The sequence below is a fragment of the Gymnodraco acuticeps genome, unplaced genomic scaffold, assembly GCF_902827175.1.
Source record: "Gymnodraco acuticeps unplaced genomic scaffold, fGymAcu1.1, whole genome shotgun sequence".
Taxonomy (NCBI): Eukaryota; Metazoa; Chordata; class Actinopteri; order Perciformes; family Bathydraconidae; genus Gymnodraco; species Gymnodraco acuticeps.
In genome coordinates, this window is record NW_022990021.1 from 3,302,160 (window position 1) to 3,316,085 (window position 13,926).

At 39.9% G+C, this 13,926-nt stretch overlaps 1 protein-coding gene across 10 annotated transcripts in view; it reads left to right on the forward strand.

The window, feature by feature from the left end:
* The window catches only part of abi1a (abl-interactor 1a), a 55,659-nt gene that overhangs the window by 29,798 nt on the left and 11,935 nt on the right, over window positions 1–13,926 (forward strand). For 6 of the 10 annotated variants that reach the window (XM_034213966.1, XM_034213968.1, XM_034213973.1 and 3 more), the window contains exons 3-6: window positions 2,423–2,599; window positions 7,198–7,212; window positions 7,823–7,926; window positions 8,487–8,636. In XM_034213966.1, the coding sequence (XP_034069857.1) occupies window positions 2,423–2,599; window positions 7,198–7,212; window positions 7,823–7,926; window positions 8,487–8,636 (446 nt within the window). The remainder of the gene's footprint in view (window positions 1–2,422; window positions 2,600–7,197; window positions 7,213–7,822; window positions 7,927–8,486; window positions 8,637–13,926) is intronic. The other 4 variants (XM_034213967.1, XM_034213970.1, XM_034213972.1 and 1 more) reach the window with 1 other exon arrangement.

Consider the following 13,926-nt stretch of genomic DNA (forward strand, 5'->3'; position numbering starts at 1 on the left):
ATGCAGTAGGCGTTGGACTGGAAGTACCGGAGACCATAAACGGTTTTGAAAACTTCTGTCACGTAGTGATCATCTTCTTAATAAAACATATTTGCTGATGTTTTTTCGAGTCTTCTGGCCAATCAGAATCAAGATTGTTGCCGGAAGTCCCCACGGAGAATAACTTTGCGGTAGAACTATTCTTTATACATCCATGGGTACAACTTCAGATACAAATGAACACGTAATGAAATATGACCCCCGGTCTGATGATTGACAGGTCACAGAACAATGGGGGCTATCTACGGTCCCTTACCCACAATTTAAAGTAATTTATACAGACTATCTCCTCTTTACTCTTCTCTCTGTGTGGAGCAGCAAGCTGTCAGAGCAAAGTGAAAAACAAACAATGGCATAAAATATTATTAATATGTCGGGTAGAAAAAGATTTATTTATTTTCCTCTCAGAGTGTACCAGAATGCGTAGTTTATATGTTAGTATTTCTAAAAATCTCCTGGGGGAGAATCCCCCCAGACCCCCCTTCTGGGGTTGGGTTTTCAGCACATGTGCCTTTTTGTGTTATACAGTTCAGCTTTGATTCCATCATCTCATTAAACCTTAATTAAAAGCATACTTTAGTTTTGTGAAGGGATATAAGGAATATATACACTGTACTTCACTTTAATTAATATTGTATGCTGCAAAGCGTATATATTACAGCACAATTTTTTTGTTGAATAGATTTGAGTGGTTCGAAATTTCAGGTCGCGATCTATTGACTAAGGAAAAAGTGGGTCCAGAGTAAGGCTGCACGATTTTGGGAAAAAATGTAATGGCGATTTTTCTGACAAATATTGCGATTGCGATTCAAATTGCGATATTTATTTTTAAGCGACCCAACGGAAATGTATTGTAAAATGCGGCCATAACTCCGTCTATAGCACCCCCGCAGCCCGAGCTACGAGTGAAAGAACTAAACTTACATGAAACTTCCGTTAGGTTGCTTTAAAGTCAAGCTTCAGTTTAAGATTCACCCTGTAATAGATGTAAAACATGTGATGGAGCATTACTAACCTGACTCAGATGGTTTGTTTCACCAAACCATCTAGGAAAGCTCCATTGGAAGCCAATTGGAAAGGGCAGGCACTTTCAAAAATACTTGGCAGGTGATAGGATCAATCTGTCTATCACCTTCTATCATGGGCCACTTCTGATTGATTAACAATGGCTGGTACATGTGGAGCACAGCACTTCTGATTGGTGTGGATGACTGACACACAAGAAGAAAAAAAAAAAAAAAAAAAAAGGAACAAAAAATCGCAGGCTTTGCGATTTGATAATCGCATCATTACAAATCGCGATTTCGATTTAAAATCGATTAATCGTTCAGCCCTAGTCCAGAGGCCTGACCAGTTGAGAACCACTGCACTAGAGCTTGTCTGCTCTCAGGCCTACTATACCATTAATGTCACAGTTTAAAATTAGACTTGATATTGTCCAGAGAGGACTGTACTGCTGGACAACGCATAAATCCACCAGTGTTGTTGATTCCCCTCGCTCTGGACTGAGTAATACTTGAAGGCTATACAGTGAAACAGAAACAGAGCTCAGTGCTGCTCCAGATCCCTGTGGCATGAAAGGACTCCTCTGTTGGCTCTGGTCGCTGACTCCTTCCCCCCTGAGAGACCATCGTTTTACTGGTCTGCCCTCAGCAGACATTGCAGCCTTTCATCTCTCAGAGGAAGGGCAGCAGCTCCTGGGCTTACGCTTAGAAACTTTACATCTTTGAGCCGTAAACAGGATAATTTATGATCAAAACCCAACTTTTAGAATTCAGTAACACGTTGATATTATTATTCTGAGCCAGTAGTGTTCAAGGTTTTCTAATGCATATTTATTAAAGTAATTCATTTTTATAAAGGGGACTGGCTAATTAATGGAACATTGGTGCAATTTCAGTAAGAAAACACTGTGCTTTCGAGGAGTATAAATAATGCATCACAATTTGGCCCTAGCATTTTGAAAAAAGGGAGATGAAAGAGTCCTTTTCTAATAATAGACATCTGGGAGGATATGAGTTTAATACACAATGCATTTTGATGTTTGAAGGCAGGGTTCCTTTCCGTCAAATGTCTTCTACAATCTAGATTCAGTAGTCAATAAACTCATCTCATCAATTCTTTTTTGAGGTCACAAATATATGTTCAGAAACACATGCTTCATCCATTATTGGTTTCAGGCTCTGCCATTTACCACAATCGATTTTATTAGTGTCCGGGGCAATGGCTGTTGTAAAAAGATTACGACCTCGGTGATGAAAAGCACAGCCTCACGATTAAATTAAATCTTCTTAAGATGCTGTATGACGAGTATATTGAATCCCAGAGGACCTTGTTGTGCCGTACCATCGATCACATCTTCTGTCTTCGCTGTCATTTACAGACGGTGGACATCCATAAAGAGAAAGTGGCCAGGCGGGAGATCGGGATCCTGACCACCAACAAGAACACGTCGAGGACCCATAAGATCATAGCGCCGGCTAATATGGAGCGGCCTGTCAGGTACATCAGGAAGCCTGTTGACTACAATGTATTGGATGACGTCGGCCATGGTGTCAAGGTGAGTGTTCCAGATATTTGGGGTATTTTTCTCGACTTTTAGATCTGCTACCTCATCAGATTTGTGCACACTCCATTAGTTATTCTGCTTCTGTTCTTACACTATGTCTGATGTTCTTCCCTCCCCCCTTCCTCTCTTCCTTGCCGGAGGTTTGCTGGTTTTCTGGCTCACACTCCATCTCTTTCATCTTCAGAAAGCACCCCTTCTGACCCTACAGTAATACGTTTCAGTGTGGGTTGGTGGGAACTGGTTGGGGGTAGAGATGAACTAAAAAAGTGATTACATCATCTAGCTTTCAGAAAACGGCCCTATTCTTAGAATGATCTGTAAACGGGCGAGCGGAGGACAGATTTGTGAGACGTTTTTAAAGGCACTTAGGCCTCGGACCGTCCTCGTAATCTCGTTCTCTAGTTTCTCTTAGCAGACGAATGATGTTGTTAGAATTCGATTTGTAGTTTATTTTCACATCAGTGCAATCTAAAAGGCTCTGGAGAAGCTGATTTTGATGTGATAAACTCTGATAATCTAAGTGTGACATTTTAACTCCCACTCTACCATTAGAGCTCACGTTAGCGGTCACTGGGTCATCCTTGTGGTGGTGGTAATGTCATCATTTCCTGATGGCCAAAGGCATTTTTGCGACCTCTCTACCCTCCCCCCTGAGCGTTCTCTCCCCCATCAATCAGCCAATCAATTACAGCTCTCAGATAGATCTAGTTAGAGGGCCGCCATTACCGTACCGCCGCGTTACGGGCATTAAAGGCAGGATAAAAGCCATTGTGCCCTGTCATGGTGGGAGGATGGGGTATAAAATATTTTATTTGGGGGTGTTCCCATTTAAGGGGTCATTTTTACACTGCTTATTAATGTTCAAATTGTACTTAAAATAGTTTGAAGATGTTTTATGACATACAAGAACTGTTGCTTATTTTGAAAGAGGTGTTATTTTAATAACTGTATTAATTTCCTCTTTTCTAAAAAGGGACTCATGTCTTTATGCTAAATCTGAAGCTTGAGGAGGGATGTTAGCTTAGCATAAGGCCTGAAATCATGAAGCTATGACTAGACTGCTCTGTCCAAAGTTCCAACAGCAATTCAACAAAACAATTACTACCACAATCTCTCACAACCTTCTCAAGGAGGCTAATGAAGAGTTACAGTAACTAGATATAAAAAAATACTTGAGTAAAAAAAAAAAACTAATGTATGCATTAGTCTTCATCAAAAACTTAAAGGGGACCTATCATGCAAAATGCACTTTTGTACGTCTTTTATACATGAATATGTGTTCCCGGTGTGTCAGGAAACTCACCAAGTGTCAGAAAACACAACCCTCTCTCTTTTCCTCCATACCCAAATCTCTAAAAACGGGGCTGCAACGGATCTGATACAGATTTGAAATATCTCTGACGTCAGAAACGAGGAGCTCCGCCTATATGGGCAACTCTCCAACTATCAGGAGGAGACAGCCACGGCCATTGCCATTCGAAAGCGCTGGAGACGCTGTAGTATATATGCCAGGCCTGTAGGTGGCGCTGTAGTCTGCCACAAAAGCAGCGAAGAAGACTTCTCACAGATTCAGCCCTTGCAAAAACAGTGCTCAAAAAGAGCAAATGGAGCGAAATGAGGCATGGCTAAAATGCATGATCTGTTTGGTATTTTGAAAAAAAAAAACGTTGCAGACATGTTTTATATAGGTATGGCCCTACAATATATTATTCAAATATAGCATGATAGGTCCACTTTAAATCAACAGATTATGTAGTTGACAAAACAATCTCACGACCTATTTAGCAGCTACTCTGATACTTTTTATAATATTGAATGGTCTATATATCCTGTTCATTTATAAGAACATATCATGTATCTGCTCACAGGGCAAAAAACAAGCAGAATCCCAGTGAGGCTTGTGTGAGTCATCCACATTCCTGACTCTACTGTGTTAGAATAAACAAAAGAGCTTCTAAAAATCAGGATAGCAATACGTCATCGCTCAATAGTGTCAAATTACCGAAACCATCGTGCTTCATGGCTGCTTTGAGAGTGTTTGATGCATCTATTAAAAGAACATTGCATATTACTCTGGTCCTAATCCCAGCAGATTCTTTATTCTTAAATTTGGTAAGTGAATGTGACGGGGAACACACACACAGATACACACTAGCTCATGCAGCCGTCCTATATCACTCACCTCCTTTCATCTATGCATGTCACGGCCCAAAGAGCCAATCTATATTTTCAATAATATCAATCAATACTTCATATTAATTCATATAGTATGCCGTGATGGCTGCTGTCAGATACCCGGCTTGTATAGAATATCTATAGCCATGGTTTACTTACTGACCAGGATCAATACTTTAATGGGAGTTTAAATCATGTCCATTGCCTCCAGTTAACTGTGAAGCGCTTTGCATGTGCCTGAGTGTTTACACTGGCCTACATTTTGAATTGGTTTTACGGCCTCACACAATGTTTGTACAGTTAAACACCACGGCGTGAGCTCTAGTGCAGAGAAAAGACAATAAAGTGCTCACATAAATGATTTAATAGAAGCTGTTCTCAGATCCAAAGTAGCAATAAAGAAAGAAGATGAATTGAGAGAATAAAGACTTTCAAATTCATCTGATAGATAATCTTCTCTTGGCGTCATATCAATAATAAATAAAATCTCTTAGTTGACAGATCCGGATATTTTCTCAAGGCATTTTGACAGTGGCGTGATGTTTGAGCTTCAAAGATAATTCATTCTTCCAGTCAGCTGATGTTTAATCTAGTCAACTGTGATGATGTCAGGTGTTTGACAGCATTACTCCGACATGTAGTGTTTTGTCGTTTATGAGTTTAAAAGGTTAGTTTAAAGGGAGAGACGGCAGCACAGTTCAGCAGAAGAGCAATTGGTGTCCGTTTGTAGTGCAGCCACAACAAACTCCATGTTGTCAAATATCTGATTTTATTTTCTACACAGTGATAGAAATGTTTCCATAGAAAGCACTGTAAAAACAGATGGTTACCTTCACCTAACAACTCACTGTGGCTGCTTTGTCTTATTGTTCCTCTTACACCTGTCCAAAAATGCCAAAGAATACTATTATCTTGTTCTTTAGATGACTGTAAGCACTAACTGAAGGGTCACATACACAGTAATTCATTCATACCATGTTAAATACAGTAATATTGGATCAGATTTATGTTTAGTTTCCTGTAAAGCCCTTGTGTGTAGCCAGTCAATTACAAGATCAATTAGTAGAGAGCATATCAATATTTAATTACGATTGGCAGGGTTTGGAAAAAAAAGGGTTTCAACTAATGTAAATCAATAAAAAGAGGTTTACATTTTAAACATACTAGCTAATTGATTACCCAATAATCAAATAATGTAGGAGCAGATGGGAAGTGTGAGTTTAAGAGTTATAATCTGAGTTAAAACAAACCAATTCAACATGAGCAACTGTTATGTCACACCAGCAAGAAAAGTCAGATTTGCATGTATACACAGTTGTCATCTTGTTAGATAATTTGTTGGGATGTATCCTTGTCAACAAACCCAAGCTCAGGGGGTGTATCTCTTTTTAAGTGAAAGATTACTTGCTAATCACGCCACTTTGACAGACTTCATTGCCTTAGATTTTCACCCCAACTCAGCAGGCTAAGCCTTTTTGGACTTGATAATAGCCGTAATCTGAACCGGAGTCTGTCCCATAATTGAACTTTGAAATAATTCAAGCATTTCCACGCTGTCATTCTGGTTTCGGCAGCAGAACAGATACAGCATTAGCCGGGAAGATAAGAGAATGCTGTAGTAGGCTTTTGCCTTCCTAGCATGACCTAGATTGAAAATGGAATCTCGTCTGGCTCTGATAACCCGGGGAGAGTGAAATTTGAATGGGAAATGTACCATTCAGAGCTTTTCTCTCTTTTTAAAGTGGCAGAAAGCTCTCGTCATGCTGACCTTTGCCAGGAATGTGCTTTTGGTTTCATCTTCACGCTTTCACCGTGGTCTTGTGACGCTACAATGCTTTCTGCAAAGGCCACTAGGGAAGCTGCATTATAGATGAGCCACTTGACTCGGCAGTTGTCAAACCCCACTGTTATGTTGGCTTTATATTCTCTTTGACAACAGCCCGACCAAGTACAAAGGTGTTTTTAATCGCTGCGGGTGATGTGATAATCTGAAATTGAATCTAAACATGAATATGTACAAAAGAAAATATGAACATGAATTCCCAGTAGACTTAAAATCCATATATATGCAACAAACCTTTGATTTATGAAGATAAATTCACTTTCAGATTGAGATAAAATGTGTTTTTAATTGGGCACAATAGCTTTGCCATCAGATCCCAGTGATTTGCTTCTAGTCTGTCTGGTACTGGGTGTGGTACTGTATGTCTGAGGAAAAAGAGCAGCAGGCAGGAGCTGGTAGAATGACTTCTAACCGCTGACCTGCCTGGGCCTTGCTAAATGTTTACTCAGTGTAAATACCACTTTTTTTGCTCGCTTGTACTTTGACTTCTACTGATCCGTTTGGACATGGCCATTTTGACATGCCCTGTTTCTGTCTCTTTCTCCTGTTTTTTCTCCTTTGCCTTCAAAAGTGGCTAAAAGCCAAGGTAAGTGTGGTTGTCACATGACCCATTTTACTAGAATGTAATATTGATAGATCCCAGTTCAACTCCCTTTCACAACAAACCCCTGTATGTGTAATCATTATTGTCATTTCCCATGTTGTTCCCTTTAACAGACTTGTACTGTAGTCCTCTTCTCCCTGAACACCCTGCTTGTCACTGTACCAACTGTGTGTGTCGTCCTTTACATGTTGTGTAGTTGTCTATAAATGTTCTATAGATTATTCAAAATCCTTCTAGGCTACCCAGACAAAGCTTAACTCGTATCCTTATGTGTGTAATAAAGTATTGCAGAAAATGTATGTGTAATTTGAAATACTGCAAAACCAGATGTTGCTAATTTTAAAGCTTTAGTTATTTGGTGTTATGCAAGTAGCCTTGTTGAAACAACGCAGAGGTTTCTAACTTACAATTAGCAGCAAGAGTTAAACATAAGCCAAGGTGGCATTACATAACTCTTCAAACATTGTCAACTAAAATATACATCTGTGTGTTGAAGAGTCTTAATCTGGGCAGCCTATAACATTTTATTTCTGTCACATAAGTGCCTGAAGTCATTCGTCCGTTGAATACGTGTTTTTTCTTCTTGCCACAGCAACATGGAAACAATCAGACTATCAGAGGAGGAACACTATCGAGGACCAATCCGCCCACGCAGAAGCCGCCGAGCCCTCCCATGTCAGGGCGTGGCACGCTCGGGTAAGGATTTCATTCAGTCGCCACGAAAGGAAGGCTAATCCTCTAATTATAAAACACTGAACATTTCAAAGTTGATGTTGTGGGGGCGACACAAGAACATGCAGTTTTAAGTACATGTCGCATTTATTTAAGATTATTTTTGGGCATTTGTGCTTTCTTTTATGAATGAATGTTTAATGTAGAGTAACATTTAAAGAAGACCGCCCACACTGAGCTAACATCATGTGGTCGTGATGTGGTTTTGGCTTGGAAAAACATTTGAAATGACAAAATTCAAGTGAGTGAAGCCAGAGAAAAGGTTCAAAAGGCAGTCTTGGAACTATATGTCAGTGTCAGGCCTGATGAAGCATGTCATCGTCTGATGCACAGCGGCAGTAATCAGATATTAATTTCCCAGGGTAAACTGTGCCTCACATTTAGCTCGCTGCATCCAGCTGCGTAAACTGATAGGATGGACTACAGTCTACTGAACACGGCCTTGCAGTTCTGATAGCAGATTGAAATATGATCATTCCTGTCCTTGATTCATTATATGTCTTTCCATCTTTGCCCGCTTGCAGACGCAACACATCCTACAAGACCCTGGAGCCGGTGAAGCCTCCCACAGTGCCCAACGACTACATGACCAGCCCCGCCCGACTGAACAACCAGCAGGGCCAGCAGAGCCCCGGACGCACGGCATCACTCAACCAGAGGCAGCGCACACACAGGTAGATAACACACAGAGACACACAGTCTGTCTACAGCAGGGTCGACTTCATTTTATGTGGCCCGCAAGAGCTTGCAAAGAATATAATACGTTTATTATACGGTTACATGCCACTTTACAGAATCGCGTTGAAAATAAACTACATGTCCCACAATGCATCTCATGTTGTGACATGCGCACTGAAGAGGCTTGCAATTATTTGCCTTAGACTTCTGCTTTCAGACGTAGTTAATTATGAAATGTACCCTATAATAATCCAATGCAGAGGCAATAATGTAATTTAAGTAGTGTGTGCGTGTGTGTTGATCTAGTACTGTAGCTAACCCCTAATCTATACTAAATGTTGCGCAAAGTGCACAGAAAGTGTCTAGAAATCTCTCTGCTTCTTTATTAGATTCATGCAATTAATTATTATATAAAAGAACATCGAAGCTCACATGATGGCACCTTATAATCATCAATGGTATAAACATTTTTTTTTTTCAACCATTAATCAGGAATAAACAGACAGTAATTGAAGAGTTGTGGCTCTAATTTTCATACGCTTTGTTAGTGACTGTCAAAGTGTTTTTTTGTTTTTATCATGCTGACTTTTGCATGTGTGGCTGCTTTGTATTTTGGACTTTAAATACTTTTCAGCTTTTCAACTATATAGCCTGTGGACCAGTGTAAAACAAAATGTCATCGCGGGCCACATTAACGGTGGGGTAGGTAAGTTTCAGAAACCGGCTCGAGTGCACTAAAATTTGAAAGTACACAGCCGAAAAGAATCCGCCCCTTCCTTCAGACTTCCTGACAGAGCACCTCCTCCAACACACATGAACGCGCACATGACGTCAGCAGACTGGTGAAAGTGGCCGCTTTTTACAGTATTATGGCTTCCACAGATGATTATTTATGGATTTTTTGTCAAAGCACTTCAGATATTCATTGCTATCGGGATGTTAAGAGCATTCCATGGAATATAACAAAAAGTGTATCTCGAGCCGGTTTCTCAAACTTACCTACCCCACCTTTAAGAATTATGGTTGCACTCAAAGGGCCGGTTGTAACTTTAAGACTATATAAATATACATATATATAAAATAATTTCATAAGGTCAAGTCAGGTTTATTTGTATAAGCAAGAAGTTAAGCAAATACAAAGCAGACAGGAGGAGTGGTAGTGAGATAAATACATTGACAGTATACAGTATCTCAAATAACTTAAAGTGAAATGCCTAAATACAAGTTAAAGTCTCGAGCAAGTTGCACGTATTATAGAGTTAGTATTTGCCTCATAACATCAGGCTAATTGGCAGCCAGATACTGTTGCCACCTGCTGATGATGAAGTTTGAGATACGATATACGATATACTTCTCCGTCCTGCATTGTACGTATACAAACATAGTAAACATTAAAATACATACACATATCATCACTCATACACCGTTTAAACAAACACAATACACAGACGCACATACTGACAATGACGACCTATTGCACAACCCTCATGGTCAACATTTAAAAAGTACATTTCATTACATGTGAATGTTAAGAAGCTTATAATGGACATAGGTAGGAATGAGTGTTTATGAACCCTGAATCTTCTACCAGAAGGTAGGAGCTGGAATTCTGGGTGGAGTATGTGGGTGGGATATTCTAGATCAGTGGTTCTCAACTGGTGGGTAAAAAGTGGGTCGCGGACCCCCTTCGAGTGGGTCGCAGATGTGAGTGAAGAAAAAAAAATTGAAAAAGAAAATGTTTTTTTTATTTATTTTTTTATAAAGTCAAACTTTTATTTTGAAGGCCCTATTTTCTAACGCTGTGCATGCAGTCGGCGTTGGACTGGAAGTGCCGGAAACCATAAACGGTTTTTAAAACTTCTGTCACGTAGTGATCATCTTCTCAATAAAACATCTTTGCTGATGTTTTTTGTTGAATAGATTTGAGTGGTTCAAAATTTCGGGTCACGATTTATTGATAAAGGAAAAAGTGGGTCCCGAGGGCTGACCAGTTGAGAACCACTGATATAGATCAACTAACTTTATGAAGAAAACACTCTTAAATCCTGCAAGTGAAATGGTAATCAACTTCGCTTAGCTTTTAACCGCGAGTAAGACAGGAACTGTGTGTGACTTTATATGCACAGGTGTGAGTGGTATTAGTGTTCCAGCTACCCCTTTGAAATGAACGCTTATGGGTATAAAAGCATCTCTTCAAAATAAAACACAGTTCCCCTCCATGTCACACAGCTCAAATCTCTTCTCTTAGTTCAGCTGTTTGGAGCACTTGCGCACCTCTTCCTCCTCTCCGCTACACTAAATCCAGCATTTGCCTGACAAGGGTTTCTCACCGCTGCCTGAATCACATTGATATTAATATCTGTAAAAGCCTCCGATATAAAGTGCCGTTTAAAAAAAACCTAAGGCAACTGCAGCATGGAAACCCTTGAACATGGCTCTTGTTATACAGCAGTCTCCCCGTTCATCAAATTTGAGTTACGAGTGAGCCTTATTAGCTAAAAAGCCTTTAATGCTGACTGTGATACTCGTGAATGTTACATAACTATTATATTTTCCTTACCCTCGCCTCAACTTCTGTTTCTTGCTCATGTTTGTTTGCACAAAAGTAGTTCTTCTACTTTGTATTGATGTCCCTTTGACAAACAGATGCTGTCCTGAGAGTCGTGCCCCCCCCCCCCCCCCCCCAACGCCCTGCTTCAGATAACATTGTTGCTGCATCACTATTTGATTACACAGGCTTAAAGTCAGCTTTGCTTATTCAGCTCAACCGTCTCTGCCATCCTCAGCTGAGAACTAAATTCAATATCGACGTGTTCCTGCTATTATCATCTAATATCTTCCTGTGGAAAAGATTACACCGGCTTATGCAGGTATCATTTGGAGAAAACATGCTTATTACAGTCGGTCATGGTAATAACATGTGTTACTAGGATTCCTACTTCAACTAAACAGAATGCATTTAAGATGGCGTTTGACTCGATGGGTATAGTATACGTCAAAATGCAATAAATGATTAAAGAATGCAGTAAATATACAATTTATCTCCATTTTCTTGTCATGTTGCTTTGTTGCATTTTGTTCAACATCTCTATACTTCTATCCCTCTGATAAATGCATATACCCCGAAAGAGGTACCCTTCACAATACTTCAACACAATACTCGTAAACACACACTTAAACATTCTATATGATGTGAGATTTTAGAGCAAGTTAAAAAGATATTTGGAACACATAACCATGCTGTATTTGAAGTACACTTTTTTTAAAGTGTATTCTGCTTGCTCAATGACTCTTAAATACTTTTCTTATCTCAAAATAATGATGACTTCTGCCACAGCGACTGGTTTATGATTTTGAAATACTTAATTGGTGCACTTGAAATACACCACGGAAAGAGAGGACTGTACATGTGAAATACAGTAAAAACCCTATATTTATACTGTGTTATTTTGCACCAGCAGGATATACATATGCTGCCTGTTTCTCTGCTGAATACCTTTGTTCATTTCATTTTGCAGTCTCAAAATAAGTTCCTTTTGAAACTCCAAAATACTTAAAATGTGGCTTTTTTTTAGGGTCATACACATTATTTGACAACTGAAAGGACAGTATTTTGCACACTCTGTGTAACCTCGCCAAATCGTAAACCCGTAAACATGAATATGTTATTTCATGTAATAATGATCAATTTGTATCTGTTTAACTTCAATTGTGAAGCATCTCATAACCCATCCACAAGCTCAGAACTTCTTCTTTTTTTTTTTTACAAGATAGCTGAACATTTCGCCCCAGATGTTCCTTTTCAAAATATGTTGCAGTTAGGTCTGAATTTGGCATACAGTAACTGATCTGATTTCTCATCGTAAGATTATTATGGCAGATTACAGAAACCCTCATTCTGTTCTTTATGTGCTTCAGGTTATTTGAAGCCTTGATAACAATCTTCACTTTTCTTATCAAAGAGATTTCAATTGTTTCTCTTGTTAGATTATGCTCCAGGCTCATTTGTAAGTCTTTCTTTCCGCTAATGTCTAGTCATATCACTTCAAAATTCACTTTTTTCAAAACTTTTTGTTCCTTTTACTGTTAACTGTGTCTTTTTCCTCACTGGCTCGAGGACATTTGGTAACTTTGTAAAGCCTTCTCTGTGAGTTAGTTGATTTCTAAACAGCTCACTATGTTGAGTGGTGGCTGAATGAGACAGGAAGGTGGAGAGATGGAGCTGAGTGCTTTCTCAAACGTTTCTGAAACAAAGACAAAAGCCGGGGGAAATATAAATGGGTTAGTGAAGGAACCGCTAATTTATAGAGGGATTAGAATGGATGAATCCAAAATAATCAGATGGGGGGGGGAGTAAAGTACTACGTTCACTTCAAAAGAGGAATGACATTATATTGTTTAGCCTTTATCCCAGAAGACTCCCACTACCACTAACAACCTTCAGAGGGGAAACCCCTGCTGGTCGTGCCTACAGAGCCCCAGGGCCTGACTGACGTGGATCAGAGAGGAAAGGGGAGAGAGGGGCATGATGGGAAAAGGGGATAAAGAAGAGATATGGGGGGAGGTGACGTGGAAGCGGGTGCAAAGAGATGGAAGGAATCAGAGGAGACGGGGGTGAGGGGAATCACTTTACAGGCGAGGAGGGGATGAGAGGAAGAGGTCGAGGGATGGTAAGGGGTGAGAGGTGGGGAGAAGGATCAGTTGAAAAGCAGGGATGAAAGAGGGGGGGGGGGAAGGGAGAGATGGGGCGCGGGGGGCTGTGGATCAAGGCCAGAGAGAGAGTGAGAGGGGGGGGGGGTGTTCATCATTGATCTCAGCGCCTTTGGGTCAAACACAGGGTGAACAGCGCTTATACAGGCCGCGGCACAGCTGACATACATGCTGAATTCACATGCCCTATATCCCAGGGGTGGGGTGGGGGGCGCTGTGTTTACAAAATAATAGAATTACTAGTATCAATTATAAATTTTCTGGTTATGGTAGCAAAGTTCAAATGTAATTGTTTATTATGCCTCTTAACTGGAACTGTGAAATATGTGAGAAAAAAACACTAGCTTTTCAGATCAGCAAATATTTATTAATCAGAATATTATGATAACCAAAATGTCTCATGTCATGATATTGACTTCACATAGCTTTTATTTTCCTTGATGATTAATGTATCTTTCTTTTTATAGATTAAGTCAATAATACAGTCATAAATTCCCCATCACAAGTTCCCGGAGCCGAAACTGACACCTCGTTAATACTTTTTTGTTTGTTTTTGTCCAAGAAAGTCTACAAATT